We start from the raw sequence: 22,171 nt of genomic DNA on the forward strand, positions 1-22,171 counted from the left end.
CTATGTTCTGATGCATGTATGAAGGATTTCACCAAGTACCAACCCAGGTAGTGACCGCGCAACAGCTTGCGCCAATTACCGCGGGCCCAGTTAACCCACCCATCCCATCCCAGGGGAGGACATCTACCACACAGTAATCACGTGCGTGTGAAATTAACGTCTCTTACCCCTAACCCTGCAGGAGACGGGACCTACGATTTATTCGTCCTTATCCGAGGAGACTAGAGTATCTATCCATTTCTTGATATTATAGAGAGGTAGCACATTCTCCTCAGTTATTCTAAGACCCTGAGTGTTGGTCCGGCAGGGGCTTGAGCCCTCGACCTCCCGCATAACAGTCCGGCGCTCTACCATTGAGCTAACCAGGAGGAAATCATCTAGATTTTATATGCAATAGAATTTAATCGGCAGTTGACTTTCCCAGATTGTTCTCTATGTATTCTTCATTTGAAAAAGGATCGGGCCTGATATTATACTTTAACTTTATTTTGCAATTTGAATGGTGGTATTTTGAGTTCCGTTTTAATAACGGTTCACTCAGAGCTCTGCTATAGCACACCACAAGAGAGAGAACGTATACAAATGAGCTAGAAGGTCACTATAGATGGCTTGCAACATGTTTATATAGGGACTCTGAGCATTTTAATGACTCAAAGTGCAAACTCAGACAACCTTTAATTCAGTTTAGTTCAAACTACATTTTACTTCGGTTAGAAATAAACGCTATCTAAATAAGCTTGCTTGACCAGCATTGTGCGTACACTAAAAGTGGTAACAGACCAATCAGAAAAACCATCCGCTAAAAAGCTAAGTGAACTGAAGAATATGTACTTTCGCTCTTTATATTGATAAGCCTTTAAATTTACTAATTGACTTTGGACAGGGAGCGGGAGTAATCATTGCAACTGAGGTGCAAATATTGACAATTATTAAAAACTAGGTCATTGGATAATGCAATTCAGGACTTATTATTGGCTTAGCCATCATGGTATATCAGCCAATAGACCATAATCTACAAATATGGTAAGCGTACGTGTCAGCTTAAGATTAAAAGGGTGCTAAAAATATAATAAGATTTAATAATTTAATTTAACGTTTTTAATAAAACAATTATTCCACTCGCGCTTGTTGGATTTGAGATGATTATAGCCAACGAGGCGCGTAGCGCCGAGTTGGCTATCTATCATCTCATATCCAACGCGCACTCGTGGAATAATTGTTAATTGAACGATGAGTTTAAAGTACGAACAGGTGCCAAGTGATCGAATCCCTTTTGAAAAAAAAAATTATACAAAAACCTTGTAAGCTAACAAAAAGTAGAGATTGGTATCACGATTAAAAACATATTAACATCTGCATACTATTATTTCATTACTGATGATATTGATGCTAATTTGAGGTTCCCTTGGAAAGGCACAAATTTGTATCAATGTATTATAGGTAAACTCTTTCTTCTTGTTTTTATCACTTTTATCTAGCCCTAACTTGATACAAGTTTCGATGGTGTAAACAAAAGCCAAAATATTTCTGCAATAACTCCTCTATAGTAGTTCACTACCAAGTTCTCTGTTGCTTAAATTTTCTATCGTTACCAGTGGCGGATATAGACCTTGAGTAACGAGAGGGGGGGGGGGGGGCGTTTTTTTGTGCGTGTACACCTTCCAGCTAATGTTCAGGTGCAAACAGTTTCACCAGGTTGTAGAGGGACTTCACGACGAGACATAATATATAGAGAATCATCTATTATTTGACTCCCCCCTTTTATCAAAATTGTACGAATTACACCGTCTTGTGAACGTTCAAGCCAGGGGTGAGCTGGGTTGACAATGGTATAGACTTTCATATCAGTCATGTCTCAGTCCCTGGTATAAGGATACCAGTACATTATTTGTCAACATCTGTAGAAGGATCTTAGGTAATTGCGGTTCACGATGGTGAGGCGAATGACTTATGTTCTTTTGACCTTTCCTAAGGTTGGCAAACGTTCTATTAGAGTCTGCACTGAGCGTTCAAGATAAATTTCCTTGCTTTAAACGCTTAAGTGACCTCCTACTTTCTCAATGAAGACGGGATGTTTGCTTTACACGAATGTAATCGCCTCCTTGATTTTCCCATCATCGTGGATGTCTCTTACATCAATCACCTGTCGCTTCATGGTAGGATAGATGGTTTGGTACAAAACAATAAAAGCATCGCATCCTTCTGGATAGTGTGTTTCTTCGGTTAAAGGTGTAGGTTTGATCTCTACTTGAGCCTCATTTTTAGGCCAAACTATCCTTAAGTGACTCCCTCTCTATTTGTTCAAGCTTTTCCTTGTGTACCCTTCTGAATAGTTTCATGAAATTTGGTTCAACTTCAAAGGTGCACGCTTCAACTATCTCCTGATAATCTTCCTTTACTTGCTAGAAATTGACAAAAGCAATAATAAAAAGGGTTAACTGCTTTTACCAAGCACTGCTGCTCGCTTAGAGGTAGGACCAATATGTGCTCTTGATATAGATACAGTTGGAAAATTATGACTGATATGTCTCAACTTAATTACAGGAAACCATGCCAGCATAGATCAGTTTAGATCCCACACAGAACGCTTGAAGCTATGAATGTAATGTTAGGCTGATCAAGTGACCGCTGTGGTAATTTTCTTTGCACTTTCTTCCATTGTTAAACGCTCCAACTGAACCACAAAAGGACTAACAACGATTCATAATGCGAAGCACAAGGGGATAGATAATATCAAAATAGAAAAATAGCGAATAGAAAATGAAGATCCTGTGAGCAGTCTAAAGAGCCATTCGCTTCATTTCCTAGTTTGCTAAGTTAAATAGGGAAGTGGGCAATGGAGAAGAACCGTCTAAACGAAGGCTTTAGTAGCGAAATTCAGTTTCAGTGAATGAACAATGAAGAATAACTAGTTAATGTTCCAGTTAACTTACTATCTTCGAATCAGTTCAGTAGAAATAATACCTTTTGGGCGTGACTTAGTCTAACATCCATCACTTTACCCCCAAGTACATGAGTGCGCTCTAATATCCTGTCAGCAACTAATAAAGAAGAAAAAAATGATGATAATTTTTCATTGTCTGGAGTTTAATTTTAGCATATAAAATATCGCACGGAAACGGCTATAAAACGTCATTATGTTCGGCGTCTAAGTCAAGAGGCGCACTTTTTGTGGACTAGTTGGATTGCTTCGTGCTAAATTAAGCTTAACTGATACAAATTTCGAGGTATGAGTCTCAGAAAGTAGCACTTTTAGAGAGCTCATCGCTCAAGGTCTCCCTTTCATTCCAGATAATGTCTCCTATTCCTCAAAATTTTTTTCTTAACTTTTTAAAGGCGGAGACTAGCTTCTCACTGACTGGAGGTGAGATGCATTTACCACTCAAGAAATAAATTTCGCTGTTGTTTAACACTATATCGAGTACTCGTGACCAACAGATCTGTCTCTGTACCCTTACGAATTCAAGCAGAGAAGAAAACGGAATGCGTACAGCTGCCTAAGAAATTTGACAGCTAAGTCATTACAAGGATTTCCCCGATTAAACACCGATCACAGTTCCTCGAGTCAAGTTTCCGAAACTCGTAATAATTCTGTAGTATGCACTGTGAAATTCGTGATACCTCCAGGTCCTTCAAAGACTATGACTGCATGCCCATCCTTTGTCATCCAAATATCATAGACTTCTCCCCCGCCGTTTTTCCTTTTCTGGAAATGTATGCTAATTTCATCTTTCGTAATTTGTCTCGGTATGTTCGATATCACCACAGTTCTCGCCAACTCTTCGACGCTCAAACGTCCCAGACGTAATTTGACCGACTCCGAGTGGTCGGTCATCTCTACCATAGTGGTAGGTGCTGTAGTAATCCTTCCAGGACCTTGATTGAAGTCCCCAAAATGCAACAAAAAGACATTAGGACAATATCAGCAATGAAGTCGCAAAAAGGGCGGGCAAAAGAAAGTCAAAACAAAAAAACATAAACGACCCTAGTGGGTTTACTGCACTACAAACACAGTTGCCTTTCATGCCCGGCTCTTGAAATAAACAAGTCGTTCTTGATATTTATTAGCGCGAAATCTTTTATACTAAATCCTTTATTGAACAAACTTATTCGGTCAAGATAGCTGGAAAATAGCCTCGTTCACTTTTTTGCGTTTTAGTGAACCTCGACTTCGTCCTAAGTCATAACAACACAGAAAAGAACCCGGCCAATTTACAGTCATCGTGACCTCACGCTTGCTCGATAACGCATATATATTTATCGTCCTTGTTATGGTAACTGCTTTAGCTATATTTTATTATAATTATCATTATTAGAAAATATTATTATCACTACCAGTATGACTGTCTTTACTATAATTATTATTATTATTATTATTATTATTATTATTATTATTATCTTTATTATTATCATTGATACATTCATTATGATATTTACATCTGTGTCCGATATAACGCGCACATCATATACACCTTATGCGATGGTTTAGTAGATAACACGGACAGATATTTTACGAGTTGTGTACTATTTATTCGAATTCCGAAGGGGCGAGAAAAAATACGAGCAAAAAGCGACTATCATTTCGCTTTCTAATATTTTGACTTTTGTATGCGAAATACATCCTACGACCTCATCTGTGCATCGCATCGATCGCGAAAGGCAAAAACAACACAAACGAAATTATTAAAAGTGTCCCAGGTGCCCAACAAAAAAGATCCGTCACGCTTAAAAGTTCGTTTCTTCACTGAAAGTCAAGCCTAAAAATCGAAAAACAAAAATCAACGTTTGGATTGCTCTATGCGGCAATTTTGTTGCCCCGTATTTTTGCCCCGTTCTGCAACAGGTAACTGTGGACCTAAAGATAAATAAAGGCGATTTATTAGCATCCAGCCTTTATACAAAAGCCTTCAAAACATTCTTCTTTTAGGATCTTTCTAACCTCGAATCTTGGAAACGTGCATGAACGAGAGTGGGTACAAATTAGTATAACTCAGGCCCGGTTCAGACGCCGCGCTTCTGCTTCTGCACGGCAGAAACACTACTCTGAATCGTACATCGGGCTAAAGTCGTACAAAATTCGGGATTTACTTAGACAAAGTAACAATTCATTCTCCGCAAACTGCAATCCCATCAAGATACATTAACATAATTTATGAATTTTGTTTGGCTCGGTGAAGGCACAACGCTTGAATCACTGTCGCATCACTGTCGCATCATTGCTTGCTGAACTTAATAAAAAAAGTTTAAATTAGACGCCGTACTTCTGCCATACTTTTGTTTAATTTGGTCTCTGGATTGAGTTTGACACGGCAGGAGCAACGACGTCTGAACTGGGTCTCATTTCGCCGGAACAGCAAAAGTAGTAGATCGACGTCTTCAGTATGGCCTGAAGGAGGCTAAAATTCACTTTTGAAGTTAATGACTCACTATTACATTATTGTTTAGCCTTACCTTGACATTTAGCTCCTTTAAAGACGTCAGACTTCAGACTTTTGTGAATGAACAGTTCAAAGGGGCTCTCTCGGATAAGTTCATCTCGTACTTTGAGTGAGACCCCGAATACGCCAGAGGCATTCGGTGTGTAGGATACAGAATAGCGGCCGTCTTTCAAGTCCTTTATAACAACTGGATTGTCTTTGATTCCCTTCCGTACAGATGTAACCTCCACAGTAACCTTGTCAATTTCACTGTAAGTTATCTGACCCTCAAAGAAGGTTCTGTGTGACTTATATACAGCATTCCTGTGGTAAAATTTCGAGGGATGGCATTTGGGATGTATTTTAAGTCTGGATATCTAGGCAATGTTGAAACTTTCTCTGAAATCAATTCATCGAGAACTTGTTTGACGCTTATCATTTCCTCTATGTTATTGTTTTCAAGGATCGCGGCTCTACCACGGATCGCAACACCAGCCATTTTTTCTAGTTTATCGGTGAGTTTCGACAACTCCTGGAAAACAACATCATTCTATAGCGATTTCTTCCTCGCCAAATTTTCCGTCACGCTTGTTTCATGGCGGCGAATCATGTTTAGATAGCTGTGATCTACCTTACGGACCTCTTTCGTCACTTGATCTATGTTGTTGTTAAATTTCTCTCTCCTCTCTACCAATGTCGCAATATCACTCCTCAACTGAGAAGTATTCACATCAACGGATCTCAGTTTTTCTGTGATAAGCGCTCCTTGTATCTTCGCTCCATCTTCTAGAGACACGATTTTGTGAGTGTTCGCATCACGATGTTCAATAAAGACACAGTCAGAGCATATGCAAATCTTGCACTGCTCACAGTAATGTTCAAGATTCTTACTATGGCGCTTGCATGATTTCTCTTCCTGTGATCTGAATCCTTGTAAATTTTTAAGATATCTCCTAGATTTTTACACGTAAGGTTGGTCGGTAAGCAGTCAATGTTGTTGTCAGGACATTCGGTAATCACTCGACAGTTTGGGCAACTTAGCCTTCCCCCGCCATGCTGTCGTAGCCACTTGAGAAGACAGGATTTATAGAACGTGTGTTGACATTTGAGAATTTTCGGTTGGTTGTCCTCAATGAACTGTTCCTGGCACACAGGCCATTCTAGTTCTTTCTTTATATCGTCTAAAACGTTCAGTCATGGCGTCCAATCCCACCTCACAGTACTGGGTACGAGCCCACAATTCTCGGAAAAGCGGAAATGTAATCCCACGGTCCTAAGACACTCGAACCAAGCAAGGCGGAGAGGGGTTCCAACCTCTCTCCACCCTAAACTAGAGATTGGATCGCATTAAAAACTTGCGTCCGCATAAAATAATTCAAAGGCGTCACTGCTGAATCTACCAAATATTTGAGTCTCAGCGAATTAGGCTTAAAGCCACTTACCTTTGGAACCACTTGTTTTATTCCACATGTTAAAACTAAAAATTGTTAAACAAGAAGCAATTAATTAACAATTGGTTCATGCTTTAGCGTGCACTATCGAGTTATGGAGCACGCGGGAAATTTGAAGAGCACGAAAGAAGCGTAAGAGTTGCCCGAGGCGATAGCCGAGGGCAACTCTAGCTTCTTGAGTGCTCTCCAAACTTCCCACGTGCTCCATAACTCGATAGCGCACAGCTGAAAGCATGAACCAATTGTTTTAGAACATAGCCGGTGGAATTGTGCATCAAATGCGACGCGAAAAACGGACAACAATATCAGTTGAGGCGAATCGTGACGGCGCTGATGCCAAGTCTCCTTTTCCTTTGTTTTTCTCTTTTTCTGCCTCATTTAAGAACTCTAGCTCATGGGAAAAGGTCGAAACATTGTCTTCGTTTTCGGACTAGCAGTCCGAGTTTCTGTTTGTATCCGTTATTGTCGCGAAATGTATTATTTTTCCCCGCACTAGCAATGGCCGCTCGCGCGAAAAAAAAATTTCTGGCGAAGTCGGATTCGCTGACGCTATCAGCGTGCACGATCGGGATTTTGAGCACGCTTACGTATAATGAATTTGATTGCGCGACTCTGCTAGCTATGTTCTAAAAAAAATTAAAGTAGTGCTTCGCTTTCGGAATGATAATTGTGAGGGCGTTTTGGCTTTAACCTTCCCGCGAACATTTTTCTACCTTGAATAGCACTACTCTGTTTCTTTGCTTTCTCATTTTTTGAACATATTTACCATGGCAATCTGCCATCGTAACAGTGATTGCTAGTTAGTTTCACCGATTGACCCCATGACCAAATTTGGTTACTATCTACAGTGACTGATCAGTTTTGCGAAAAAGTCCAAAGAGAAAACTCTGCATTTTAAAATCACTCAATCCTTAAAAATTTCTATTATTGATGCAGTCGCTTTTCTCTTATCTTTGATTCATGTAATTGTTTGCAAGCTTTAAAGATCGTGTATTCACCATCACACCACCGTGAGGCCAAAAACCATGGAAACGAAAAAAACAGTTGTGAGTATAGGGTTTCCTCAACAACGTGAAGCCTTTGATTGCCTCACAGTGGCATATGTCATCAAAATGAAATAAGGTAGTTATGTATTTATTTATTTACCGTCGAGAAATCAGATACTTCCGGTTTCGGTTTCCTAGGAAAAGTTAATCAAGGGCTAAAGAACGCAAAGACAAGAGAATCAAGTGGAAGTCGGTCGTCGTTCCCAAGAAGAAGTATAAGAAATTACCAGGAAAATAGTGTAGTCATTCGGTTTGATTGTTTAGTTATATCAACTGGGCAAAAGATCAATCTTAGAGGCAAAAGGCACTTATTTCTTCAAACAATACTTGAAACAGTCCATTAGTTGAAAAGCTCTGAAGGTGAGATATAACACTTTTATTTTGAACTGTGACGTTTGTATCGAATATTAAAGTCTTGTGTGAATATAAATTTTGGTCTGTGTATAGCCTGCAGATTAGTAGCCTTATAAAGACGAGTTAAAAGAAGCGCACGATCGTTTTTTCAACCGGCCATGTCTAATTTGGAGTTATCACGGCCATAATTTTCGTCAAGAAAATACTGAGCACTCGCTCGCAAAAATTACGTGTATTCTGTAGGCTTAAGTCTGAGTATGAATTGTCGAAGAATAACTTCTCTCATTCGGGCGTACCATGATTGCTGTTTACGGCTATCTCCGTCAAAAGCTGTCAACATTTAAAACATGGTTCTTGCTGGTACTTAGAATAGTTAACTACGACAGTAAGCGACCAAGCAGAATTTCCATTTGAAAGTGTTAAATTTTAAGTTGTTTGACAGGCGCTTGATTCTAGACTACGTATCGCTAACCAAGCGCGCCAAAACCACTTAAATCACAGTCATAATATATAGTCACACAAATGTGTGCATGCTCTGAGAGCGTGGAAAGTTGAAATTTAGTGTGCAGAGATGCAGTGAAATACATGTTAATCAAGAAATTATCTAAATACTCGCAACATTTAAAGATGGGATTCGGACGAAGGAGATGATTTCTTCCTTGGATGGGTCCATGCCAAACTATAAATAGCTCAGGCCATCAAAATTAAAGTCGCAAAATTGTCCGGTGGGCATGATCCCGTTTATAATCGGTATGTGTGCAGTGCGGATATTGTGGGGCTGTAGGATCCGCGAGTTGGCTTCAGTGTAGACACACTCTCAAAATCTTCAAATCGGTAAAAGTCTAAAGAAGAACTCTTGCTCCGAGTTCGACTTGTAGCACTCTTCGAAAAAACTAGACGCTCAGGGAGAGTTAATTCACTCGGGCTTCGTATCAAGCGTTTTACTTGAGCATTCGATTCACCACGCGTAATATTTAAAAAAGGTCAGGCCATCTTAAATCACCACAAGGCAATGTCATAAACCATGTTGGAATGCCAAGTTGTTTAACCATTGCAATTACTTACCAAATTGAATATGGTGGTGATCCTGGTATTTGCTTCAGAAATAAATCTGCTTGATCTTGGCAAATAAGGTTCACTTAAAATTATCTCTGAGGATTGGCTCTTAATTGAGAAGCAGTGACAGATTGCCCATGAACCTTTATTAGGGCCATATTTATACTATATTATGTTACTTTATTTTCAATTATATAAATTGTGCTAAAAAGGTATTCAGGGTTTATGGCAAACCTTCCACTTTAATGTTAAAAAGTCTAACATTGAAGTATTTCACTGGTGTAATTGTAACTTGTTGTTCTGCTGTGTACCCATGCATATCTGCCTTAAGCACACAATACTGGAAATGCTAGTTCTTCAAATTGTTTATCAAGCATAAATGAGACAGGATGTTTGTTTTCTCCTGGTGCTATAGTATAGTCTTCATTGCCTGTTGACTGCTCACTATTTGTAATAACTGGATATAAGTTTGGTATAACTGACTCTAAGCATGTCTCACATACTGGGGTTCTATATTCATTTAAGAGATCATCATTTTCTTCTTCATTACTGCTTAATTTATCATTTTTTCTTGGAACATACTCCAGTGCAGGATCACTATATGTTTTTACATTGTTCGGTGTAGCTTGTTGATGTGTATCATTACTGTCTGCATCATTTTGTAAAGTTGTGAGGTTGTTATCAATATTATTAACTACTATATCTTTGTACAATGGATTATGTACTTTGAGCCAGTTAAGAACTTACTGTATTAACTCTGGTCATACTGCTTGAAAATAAACATGTCCTCTAAACTGTAACTTTCTTTAAAAATTATTATACCAGATCTGTCAGGTGGATAAGGGAGTTGATGACAAGTCTGATCACATTTTACAGGTACACTGCATATTGCACCTTTAATTTTTCTCTGTTATCCTTTAGGCATGAACACAATTAATCTTCTCAAATAATATTTGTTGAACTATTTTTTATAGTATATGTATTTGTTCTAGTTTTTCTAGTGAGGATAGTAATCTGTGGGTATTTCATCCACATACATTTTATTCACTACAGCTGGACATGGTAGTTTTCCTTTTATGACCTTTGAATGACATGTGTTACATATATACTGTTTTCCATCAAATGACTGTTGAATATTGAAATATGTTTGGCAAAGGTACCTCTTGTTTATGTATGTTATTACTGATTTCTTATAGAAGTACTTGATTACAGACAGTGCATATAAAATAAGTGCCTTCTCTTATTTTGCTCTTAAACTGCTTAATACACAATTCAACTGACCAGACTTTCACTAATTTCTCATCATGTCGGGAAAGTAATTCTTTCTTCTTTGTAGCATCCATGTTGAATATTTTCTTTTAATGTCTTCTAGAAACCTTTCTTTGGCAACACTCTGAGGTTCCATGCTGTCATACCTATGTTTTTTCTGTGTTTTCTCATGATGCATTTCCTCTCAATTTCAGTAATTTTACAAGAACAGCAAATAAATTGTTGTATCATGATCATCTTCCATGGTCTGGCATTCCTGTTTATTTTGAATAATGTTATTAATTTCCTCCACTAGATTATTCACACCACAAATGTGTTTTGTTTGTTTCATTGCTAGTGAATGACTGTCTTCATATGTTAGAAGAGTAAACAATTGCTTTACTTTAATTTGTATTTTGTTGATAAATACATGCTATACAGTAACTTGAAATTCACATTAAAAAGCCTGTTTTCCCAGTGTGGTTTCTTAAAATGAAGGTCTCTAGAGATATCCTGCTTTCAGTTAAATTACTTAATTCTCAGTGACTTAATTACTTCATTTAAATGTGTACGTACATTTATCAGTTCCAAAAACTGTAACACTGTCCGGCAGGGTAACAGATGTTAAACAGTGCTTACTGTACATTGTATTGTTAAGCTGAGATCCATTTTCAATGATTGCATCTATTAAGGTATTTGAGTTCTAGTAACTACAAGGTGATATGATTGAGTGACATAGAATAAAGAGCTAGTGCAAAACAGTGGTCTTCATAACACTTGTGTTGACCTGATGATATCTTTAATACCTTTCTTATATTGTTGCTTATTGCTGTTGTGACTGATCTCGTCGGTAAATAATAACGATTGCCAGGAATTATAATTTATTTCAAACCACAACGTTTTAATTCTGCTTGCACGACTCCTGTTTGCTTATACAACCAGGCCTTACATGTCTCCCAAGGGAGGAGTCTGGGTCCTAATACACTACATCAGAGCCTGGGTCCTAATACACTACAATTGCCACATCATATTTTGTAATTTGTAGACCCATAGTTAGATGAGGTCCCCTCTACTAACTATGGTAAACCTTTTAGTTCATGCAGATCAGTTGCTCCATGTAAACTTTGAAAGTAATGCACTAAGTTGTATGTGGATGATATATCTAATAGAACACATGTCCCTCGAGGGTGACTTTTACCATAAACATCGCTAGCACTGTCGGAGGCAGTGTGGCCTAGTGGTTAGAGTGTCGGACTCGTAATCCGCCACTCCCGGGTTCGAGTACCCCACCTTGACAACTGGATTTGTTTCACGGCAGCCCCGAGTTCAGATCCTTGGCCACGCGTGTAAATAGCCAACTGGTTTGCGTCCGGCCAGTTGGGGTTCAATTTAGACCCTTTGTTTCATTTGTTTGCAAGGACCACAATGGAAACTACTGGTTCACCAGTTATTGTGTAATCCTATAAAAAGACTTTTTTTTTTTATAGCATGTGAGTCAAACGCTTTAAGATACGATAAGATAAGACCTTTATTTAAACACGATAATAATTGAAGCTAACAGCTTGAGGGGTCATGTATTTAGTTTATACATTATTAAAATAAGAAGAAGACTAGCTAAATAAGTGAAAGGCTAACACTAACATCTTAATCAAAAGTAGAGAAAGTCATCATTTTTAAGGCGGACAGCTGAAGCTGAAGCAATATCAAATTTAAAATCTCTAAAATAAGGCTTTGTTTTCAAGTTTCGAAACAGCTCATTTGGATTTTTGTGCAAGATATTACGTTCATTTGAGCTAATAGTGTTAAAAAAGATTATACCTCTATAGGCAAGGGAATCTTTCATAAACCTAGTATTAAATCTTGAAACTATCAGTAAATCGTCTCCTCTTAAGGAATAACCATTGGGACGTTTGATGTAAATATCCATGTATAATAATTGTGTGAGAGACTCATTATATGCATTATAGAAAAGTTTAAAAATATCCATCTTGTAGAGTGAAAACAGAGTAGACCAGTGGTTATAACTGAGTACGTCGCATGATGTCATGTCTTTAGGCAGGTTATAGATAATTCTAGCTGCTCGGCAGTGTAATCGTTCGATGGAGCATAATAAATCCGAATTACTGCATGCACCCCACAATAATTGACAGTACTGTACGGACGGCAGAATTACTTTAAAATAAAAATCGCGTAGTGCTTTTGTCGGTAAAAATTTAGATCGTTTCAATAAGTCTAACTTAGCTACAAAGTTCTTCGTAGTTTCCAGAACATGGGGTGTCCATGTAAGCTTGTGATCTACCGTCAGGCCTTGTAAGCGTGTTTTCGAGACCCACCTAAGGTTAAAACTTCCTAAGAATGCAGGAGTGATAGGGCCCATCAGATTTCTCGAGCTGAGCAGCATCACTTCACTGTTACCAGGGTGAGGTGTTAGCTGGTTGTTTAGGCACCAAGTATAAACTTCGTGTAAAGCCTAATTTAACTGTGCAATTGCCAGGTCTGCTGAATCTCTGATGCAGAAAACTGTCGTGTCGTCAGCGAACATATATAGCGACCCTGATTGAACCATCGAAGGCAAGTCGTTTGTAAATGTGTTAAATAATGTCGGGTCTCAAACAGAACCCTGGGGTACGCCAATAGTCACTGGCAACAGATCTGACCTAACCCCATTTATTACTGTGAACTGTTGCCTTCCATTTAAATAGTTTCTTAACCAGTCCAGTAGTGTACCCGTAACGCCAAAGTCTCTTCTCAACTTCATTAATAGAGTAGCATGAGGTACACTATCGAAAGTCTTCCTAAAATCAATAAATGCTGCGGCCACAACCTTTCTAGTGTCCAAGGCTCTTCTCCATGTCTCCGTCAAGTGGACTAATAAGTATTCAGTTGAATAGCGACTACGGTGCGCCCACTGTCTGTTTGAGTCCAGGTCGTTATCCTTGTAAATGTGCCTTATTAGCGTGTCCTTGACCTCTGATTCCAAGATTTTACTGGGAATACTAAGTAAGGAGACCGGTCGATAGTTTCCACATTCTGTTTCATCATCTTTTTTAAATATGGGCGTGAGCCTTGCCGTCTTCCAAGCAGAGAGGACGCTGTTATTTTCACTGCTGAACTGGTAGAGACGCATAAGAGCTGGAACTATGGCGCCGCCAGCTAGTTTCAAGAGTTTGGCGGAGATGTTATCAGGGCCAGTGGACTTATTGGTTTTCAGGGTGTTGACCTTTGTTTGTATTGAGCTTTGTGAAATCACGAGCTCCGAGCAGAGTGGAGATTTAGTTCCCATATTTCATTCATTTACCACAATTCGGGACTTTTAGATGAAATGGCCCGTTTGAATAACTTCTACCTTCTGTTCATTTTGTATCTAATTTCACTGGTGATCCACGGCGCGGATGAACTCCTTATTTTCACTTGCTTTAGTGGGGCATGCTCATTACAGATACTGTCAAGCAGGTATTGCCAAGCCCATAAAATATCATCTTCATCGTCGAAAACCCACGAAACGTGGAAAGGTGTTGTTTCAAGATCATATTTAAATTTTTCCTCGTCCAATCTTTTGTAGTCTCGCGTTTTTGTGAGTTTTGGTGGAGGTCTTTTGTCTTTCAGGCGTAATGTTGCACATGTTAAATTGTGATCAGAAATGCCTAGTGGGAAGACACTCGTGGAAATGACAAGATCCTTGCGTGATGTTACTATCAGATCTAAAAGCGTGCTTGACGTAGGTGTTGTTCTTGTTGCCTTTTCTACAATTTTTTGTATTTTAAACGCGTCAAAGATCAAGCGTAATTTATGACTATTATTTCTCGTCAAATGTAAGGAGCCACCAGGGTTATCTGTAACAGAAAGGTCGCAGTTGAAATCACCCAGCAATATAATATGTGAAGACTTTAACCAAGCCTTTCCAAGCGGACCTCTAAGCAAACCAAGAAATTCATTATCACCAGGCGGTCTATACATACCTGAAAATAGAACTGAAGTGCTAGGGAATTTCACCTGCATCCAGATCGCTTCAATTCCCTCAATAAACAAATCCCGTCGACGGTACGCTTACAAATAATCGGCGTAATACAAAACGCATCCTCCCCCTTTACGACCTTTTCTGTCCAGTCGGAAGAACTCCATTCCATCAATTTCCACAGCGTCATCTGAGATAGTTTCTTCAAGGTGTGTTTCAGTTATAGCGAGAATCTCAAACCTGCACAGCCTCTGCAAACATCTCTATTCTTCTATTTTTTTCCGCAAACTGCAGACATTCAAATGAGCCACTCTAAGATCTTTGGCTGAGCAAGCCTCCAATTGATGTACGATGTGAGACAAGAAGCTTTCGTGCGTCTAGCTCGTCTTTACCACCAGCGAACTGGAAAGAATAGCCGGCGTTGATGTACTCGCCTCTGCCATGAACGATTCATCCGAAAGAGACGCATAGGGAAGAAGAGACAACAGATTAAGGTCACAACTGGTTCCTTGCTTAGGATGCTGAGGGCATAGAGAACAGGTCCAGGTCATAGAAACATTCTCTAAAATTTCCTTGTATCGCTTGGGTGTCACTCTTCCACACTTAATGTGGTACCTCAAACCACACAAGTTACAGGCCAGTGACCGATGATTGCAAGCGATAGTCCGTGCACATGTAAAGCAGCTCTTTTTCTCAGTGTCCGGTCCAGGATTTAAATTTGTCCCAGCTAATAGATAGCCGAGTCAATTGAAAGGTTGAGTCTGAATTTGGATAACGACTCAGTCTTGCCCGACAGACTCTCTTGCCCAAGCATCGCACGAAACCAACATGGCTGCCGTTCATCCACACAGAGAGGATTGACCGTCCACAACTCACTCTTCAAAAAATCGTCAGCTGTGTGATCTACATCCTCATGAGGTCGCATGTCGAACCCAGGAGAGCCCATGAATAAAAAGAGAACCAGGTAACCTTTGAGCCAAGCATTCGGACGTCCGTCCGCCACTGCAATGGCCATTATCAGCGCAGTAACTAATACCCACAGCAATACATCCACCTGTTAAAATAAATGACCTATATTTTTCTGATATCAATGACTCAAAAACTCTTTTCAGGCCCATATAGTATTGATATCTCTCAGTGGTAGGCTCACCATGGACATTACCAGATTGTAACTTTCATTGTATTCCAGCTGGTAATCTTCCTCTAGCACTGTAAGCATGATGGTAAATCTGTTAGCAGTAAAAATGACTGTCTTGATAATTGTGACAAACTGCCATATAATTTGAATATATCAACAAAGTTGAAATGGTGAATTGTCCACCGTTATGATTATAAAAGCTGACGTTTCGAGCGTTAGCCCTTCGTCGGAGCGAATAGAGGAATTGTGGGTTGTGTGTGCTTTTAAAGGCAGAAAAAGGAGCTACGTGATTGGTGGGAACATGGCAACGAGAAAAACACGAATAGATTAGTGGAATGAAAAGCGTTCGTTGATACCTGTGGGATTTAGACTGCCGGTTTGAAAGATGAGCTTTTGTTCAAGAGTTTTCCGGCTTTCCGTGCTACCTAAGTGTAAGAAAAGACCGCAGATTGCCATGTGTTGCTTAGAATGGTTAGGTAAATTAAAATGTCTAGCGACTGGTTTCGATGTGTCATTGTCATTCCTCTCCACGTCGCTAAGGTGTTCTCGGAATCGGTCACCTAGTCTTCTGCCTGTTTCGCCAATGTAACTCTTTTTGTAATAAGTGCAAGTTATGCAATAGATTACATTGGCGGAGGTGCACGTGAAGTGATCGGTGATCTTAATGGATCGTTTGGGTCCCGATATTTTCTCAGTGTTGTGAATGAAAGGAAACTTTTGCATCGTGCACGAACGCATTTAAAAGTGCCTGACAAGAACTTCTGACCAAAAAATTGCCTATGTTTTTGTCGCGTTTGAATGAAATGAGCGGAGGCTGCTAAAAGATAGTGCTTGTCTCTGGATCATTTTGAAGTAATTTAAAGTTTTTTAAGAATGATGGATTTAACTGAGTGGTTATGAGGGTGAAACGTGAGAGTGAATGGAATGCGGTCGGAATCTTCCTTTTGTGACGTTTGTAGTGCTGAATGTCGATCAATAAGTTGGGCGCGGTGGTAACCCGCTTAAACGACAGAATCAGGGTAACCACGTTTATCGAAAAACTGGCACATTGATTCTGATTTGTGGTGGAAATCAGAGTCATCACTACATAAACGACGAAGTCTTAGAAACTGAGAAAAAGGAATGGAATTCTTAACGTGAGATGGATGCGAAGACGAATACAAAAAGTAATTATGCGAGTCTGTAGGTTTGTAATACAAACTGCCATATAGTTGATTTCCAATATGCAGTATTTGTTTCAGGTCATCAGGATTGCCTATTCCTTTCATAATGTGGCACATAAACTCATTGCAACACATCGTTGCCCTGCATTTTGTCCAAATACAACAACCCCTTGCCTATATTGTGCTTTTATTGTTTTACTGGGATCCACATGGTGGATAGCAGGACCAGGGCTTTTCTCTATATCATTATAGAACTTGTTCTTTGTACAATTGCCTCTGTGAATTACACCCTGGTACTCACTATATGGTAAATTACACGAAAAGAACCATAAGTATTTGAGACATTTCTCTGCATGATTATCTCTACTTGAATTGCAAACATACCTCTTTTCTTGTTCTAAAAATTAGTTTCCTTCTCATTTTTTGTACAAACCTGACTCTTGTCAGTTTATGTGTACGTTTCTTTCGTGTTGCATTATTTTTTATATGATCATGGACTTTCGATGACTTTGGTACGTTTTTACCCATTATAAACGGCTCCGTACATAACTGCAGTTTTCTACTTTTCTAATAGACGTTTAACATCTTCACTGGTACTCTACATAGTTCAAGATCACGTTCATAGCCATGGCATTCTCACAAAATACGAGTACAATTATAAAATGCATACTTTGCATGACGAGATCTGAATTGTTGTACTTTTATTGACACTGTACATCATTATTTTCATTTACATTAGTTATATTGACAACTTTTTCTAGTAGATCACAGACAATAAGAGTATTCATCATGTCTTCTACTAAGCACATGTTTAGAAGGACTGGGAACTAGTTTGACCATGAGGTCAGATGACCGCCATGTTGTTTTGTCTTACTGATGTAGCTTGTTATTTTGGTTAAATTAAATGAGTTAAATTTGTGAAGAATTGTTTTACTTCGAACCTGGAACTCGTTCAGAAGAACAGCACATACACCTCAATGCGAAGAACAAACCAACATTCACGATCGCTTGTACAATAATAAGTGATTATGTACGAAATACCAAATCGTATTCTACAAGTACTGAACCCAATAACAAACAAATAACAGAAACAGGATATTTAACGGAAGAGCTAAGCTTAGACATTTAACCTTACTATTCAAGTTACTTCTTATCCAATTCGCTGTCATTAGCGCCACCTTCGAAGTTGTGTTCAGGAACATTCTTGATTTTTTCAGCAAGTGAGGTGTTCATCTCAGAATCAAAGTTTGTTGTTAATCGGCTGTCACAGTTTCGCCATTATTTTCGTAGTTTGAACTCACATATGGCTCATTTGTTATCTCGTGAGAACTAGTATGAGCTAGTTCGTGGACCGGCCCATTCTGAAAACGCACGACATCATTTAGTGTGGGCCTGCCACGAACGGCGTGTGCGTTTGTATGTGAGATAAGGGTATAAGACAGGAGTATTTGCCACACAGTCTTCACAAAACACTGCATTCTGTAAATGGTGTTTAAGAGAGCGAGTGAATGGTAAGTCCCCAGTTTCCGCGGTTTACGCAAGGAACGCCTGGGACTATGACCCCCCTTTTGGCGACCAAGAACGCTTGTATTTTGAGACTACGGAAGTCGGAGTAAAAATTCTTGTGATGAATATATTCTAAATGAACATGTAAATATCGAGACGACTACTTTTTCGCTAACTTGATTTAGCACACTTTGGTGTTAATGATCTATTCATTGAACCTTTTATAAACTTACCTTGCGTTTGAAGGGCAAAAGGTGTAATCGATTTTTGATCATTTGACTTCCAGATCATAGATGCATTTCTGGAAAATAGATACGACGATGTTTTACCACGTAATGTCCATCTGGTGAACTAAACGAAGAAGCCTAATGGACGAAAAAGATACACAGGTAAACTGTGCAGGTATCGGCGCTGGAATAAATGAGTCTTATGGAAATATGGCGGGAAAGACAAAGGAAGATGAGCGGTCAGTGCATTTGAGGAGCCTTAGTGAGAAAAGAGAGGAAACATTACAAAATCAAACTACTAGAATTGATGCAACACTCGAAGACGTAGTGTCTTCGCGCGACAACAGCGTAAAGGAGTTAAACGAAACGAAAGAAACTATGGAAGGACTGAAAAAAAAATTACTTCAAGAAAAACTTGCGGGGAAGCGATATGAACGCGAATTAAGGGTCGTGAGGTATGCATGCAACGAGGTCGAAGGGAAGCTGAAAGAACTTCTGACACAGATGCTTAATCACAAAACACGTCTGGTTGGTGTGGATCTAAAAGTCAAGCAGTCAGTCGACCAGGTACCAGGTTTAGATGTCTTGGAGATGCTAAAACAGGAGAAACTTACGAAACTGGAAGCGGAATTAGGGCATGTTAAGGCTGCCTATAGCGAGCTGAAGGAACAATCGAAAAACGAAGTTACACTCGCGCAACAGATACTGAACAGGAGGATAAAGGAAAAAGAGGCAATCCTTAGTAACTTACAAGAAACATTGATTAATCAGAAGCATACTATAACTGTATTGGAGGAACAGTTACGCAAAGCCAAGGACTCTTACAACGAGCTAGGCGAACGTTTGGGACAAGAAATCAAAGAAATCAAGCAAAGAGAGAATAATGAATTTGCTTTACGCTGCTTTAGAGAGCAAGAATTAAAGGAAAAAGAGGCGCTTCTAAACGAACTAGAGGAGAAGCTACGAGCAGAGAAGGAATCTCGGGAAAGGAGAGAGGAGGAATTAGCTTCTAGGAGCGCGACTGAGCAAAGCATGCGACATGAAATTTCGTAGATGCAAAATGACCTTGTTCAGTTTCAAGAAAAATTAGAAAACGAAACTTGTCGAAGGAGGACTGTGGAGCACCGGTTAGAGGAAAATGTTTCCACTGTTCGCGAACTACAGACAACATTACGTCATGAGCAGAAAATCAAAAGAAGAGTGGAAGAAGAGTTGAACCATGCGCGGGAGAAGGAGAGATTATTCGAAATAGAAAAACGTTGGCGACAGACTCAAGAGATACAGCTGAACGAGAAGATCATAATGTTAGCTCAAGCGCAGGAAACAATTTCCCTGATGACAGATGAATTGAATGAGGTCAGGCGTTCCACCAACGAAGATGTTGAGCGACTGCAACGCCAACTTAATCAAGAAATTAGCCTGAGAAACAGAAAAGAGCAGGAATTAGGTGTTTTGGAACAGCATCTCGAAGAAAATGAAAACGCGTTAAGTGAGCAACGACGTCTTCTGGGAGAGGAGCGTCAACAACGGGCAACCTCGGAGGAAAGTCTTCGAACAGTACAACGTGAAATGATGGATTACCGGAATAGGCAGGAGGCCAGAGAGAGAGAACTACAATCACAATTATCTGCAGCCCACGAATCTTTAGCTGAGTACCAGCCACGTGACTGGATCATCAGACGAGAGGAAGTCGTTGTGAGTGGAACGAGTTTAGGCAGAGGAGCTTGGGGCAGAGTACATAAAGGGTCTTTCCGATGTTGCCCAGTTGCTGTAAAAGAAATTCATGAAGTGATTATTTCTGATTATAATCGCGAACTTTTCGAACGGGAGATGACCTTCGCATCTCGGAGTCGCCATCCAAATCTTTTACAGTTTATTGCCGCAACAATCGATGATGGAAGTCCAATATTCGTCACAGAATTACTCGATACTTCTCTACGGGACTTGTTATCACAACAAGTGTTAGTTGACATTGAAATTTATAACCTTGCCATCGACACTGCAAGAGGTTTAAATTACCTTCACCTTAATGAGCCGCTTCCCATTGTTCATCGGGACATCAGCAGCGCCAACGTGTTGCTTTACAGACGTGGGGAAAGTTGGAGTGCCAAGCTCTCGGATTATGGATCAGCCAATTTTGTGCGTCAGCTTATGACAGTGAACCCAGGTGCATCAATTTACGCTGCACCTGAAGCTAGCACGTCCAATTCAACAACAAAGGTGAGAGTTCTTTTTATGTGAACTATTTTGGGGTCCCGTGGTTTCCCATCTCCTCAATCTTTCTTGCAAAGGGAGAAACAGCTGAACAAAATTTGATTCGAAGCATTTAAAATAATAAATTTAACACTCCGGCCACCTCTAAGCCCTAAGGAACTAAGCAAAATGAGAGAATATCGCGTCACACTGTGGGAAATGTTCGTGTTGAATTTTCCTCGCACATTTGCCACAATCCTTGACTTGCCACTTTAATTACTGTAATTCGTCTTGAAGCCATGGGGTGCAGTTCACTCCCCTTGCGTTTTGCGAGGTAAAGAAGAAGAGGGCTCCGTCGTGATTATATTCACAGAAAGGAAACCTGTCTGACTCTCAGCTCACTTGCACAGGCAGCAGTAACATGCAGAAATGCTTACTACTATGACTTTGTCCTCCAATAGGTGGACGTTTACAGTTATGGTGTGTTATTATGCGAGATGTGCACCAGAGAATTGCCAAATCCCGAGCGTCGCGAAAATCAAATCAGGCAGGTAGCCGGCACTTCCCTGAGAAGGCTGATAACCAGATGTACGATGACAGATGCGGATCAACGTCCAGCTATGAGTGATATTTTAAGTGAATTAGAGAGATTAAGAGAGAACCCAGGTGTCATTTCCATGGTGAGAAATTTTCTCATAATGTAAAGAAAAAAGAGTTTGCCTTGGATGGTTTCAACTCTGTGAGTCTAAAAACAATGTTGAAGGTTGGACTTTACCAGAATATCGAGCATGTATCTCATGCAATTAACTTTTCCGCAAAGAACAGTCTCCCACTGAATTCATTACTTGGACGCTGGTGCTGATTACAATCTTAATAGATCTGGTAAACATCATTGCTTTGTAACTTTGATTTTGATTTTAGTATGTAATTATAATTTAGAATGCGTTCTGATCGAATCGTATTGCTTCTTCTTCCCAAGAGATCCACCCGTAACTCTGGAGAGCGGACCCTGTCAACTAAGAGGATGATCAGTAATAAACACGAATGTATCAGTAAATGGCTGGCTCGAAATATTTGTTTAAAGCAAGGTTTGCGAAGTATCCTTGCAATAAGTTCTAATCGGTAAATTATTGACAGTGATTGGTTCAATGATCTAATTGATAACAAATGTTTTCGTCGCGAATATTTCTATTTGTTTCTGAATCGATTTATTTGTGTCACCTAAACCCATCATTTTTCCAATTGGCTCGGTTCTAAGAGCAGACCTATGTAAAGTAAATTGTCAGAATAACAAACTCGATGAGTTACCTGTCTCATGATGGCACTGCAACAAATCATCGTAGAAATGGTAGAACATGTTTGAATTACTTTTTTTAATGTCAATAATAACTCAGCTTTAATTGCTTGTGCTGTCAAC

General features: G+C 39.5%; 1 protein-coding gene, 1 long non-coding RNA gene and 1 other non-coding gene across 5 annotated transcripts in view; 2 read left to right on the plus strand and 1 right to left on the minus strand.

Moving 5' to 3' along the window:
* The window catches only part of LOC148734083 (uncharacterized), a 35,826-nt gene that overhangs the window by 9,311 nt on the left and 4,344 nt on the right, over positions 1 to 22,171 (plus strand). The gene's annotated exons all lie outside the window — the stretch shown is intronic.
* Positions 654 to 10,667, minus strand: LOC111327760 (tripartite motif-containing protein 2). Its single transcript, XR_015999405.1, has 6 exons — positions 10,606 to 10,667; positions 6,860 to 6,894; positions 5,452 to 6,604; positions 3,622 to 3,876; positions 2,965 to 3,041; positions 654 to 2,402 (listed from the first exon to the last, which is right to left on the minus strand). It is a non-coding gene; the product is annotated as a tripartite motif-containing protein 2 (transcript).
* On the plus strand, positions 7,070 to 22,159 carry LOC111327803 (uncharacterized). Of its 3 annotated transcripts, XR_015998388.1 has the most exons (5): positions 7,070 to 8,274; positions 10,150 to 10,200; positions 18,621 to 20,781; positions 21,216 to 21,636; positions 21,734 to 21,811. XR_015998388.1 is itself a non-coding variant. In XM_022932079.2 (4 exons), exons 3-4 carry the CDS (start codon positions 19,615 to 19,617, stop codon positions 21,456 to 21,458), a joined length of 1,410 nt encoding a protein of 469 aa, XP_022787814.2. In that variant the 5' UTR covers positions 7,070 to 8,274; positions 10,150 to 10,200; positions 18,621 to 19,614; the 3' UTR covers positions 21,459 to 21,811. The 3 variants fall into 3 exon arrangements, 2 of the variants coding, with proteins under 2 accessions (XP_022787814.2, XP_088608114.1); XM_022932079.2 differs by having other exon boundaries at positions 21,216 to 21,811; XM_088751988.1 differs by lacking the exon at positions 21,216 to 21,636 and having other exon boundaries at positions 8,080 to 8,274; positions 21,734 to 22,159.

Source organism: Stylophora pistillata, chromosome 3, assembly GCF_964205215.1.
Source record: "Stylophora pistillata chromosome 3, jaStyPist1.2, whole genome shotgun sequence".
Taxonomy (NCBI): Eukaryota; Metazoa; Cnidaria; class Anthozoa; order Scleractinia; family Pocilloporidae; genus Stylophora; species Stylophora pistillata.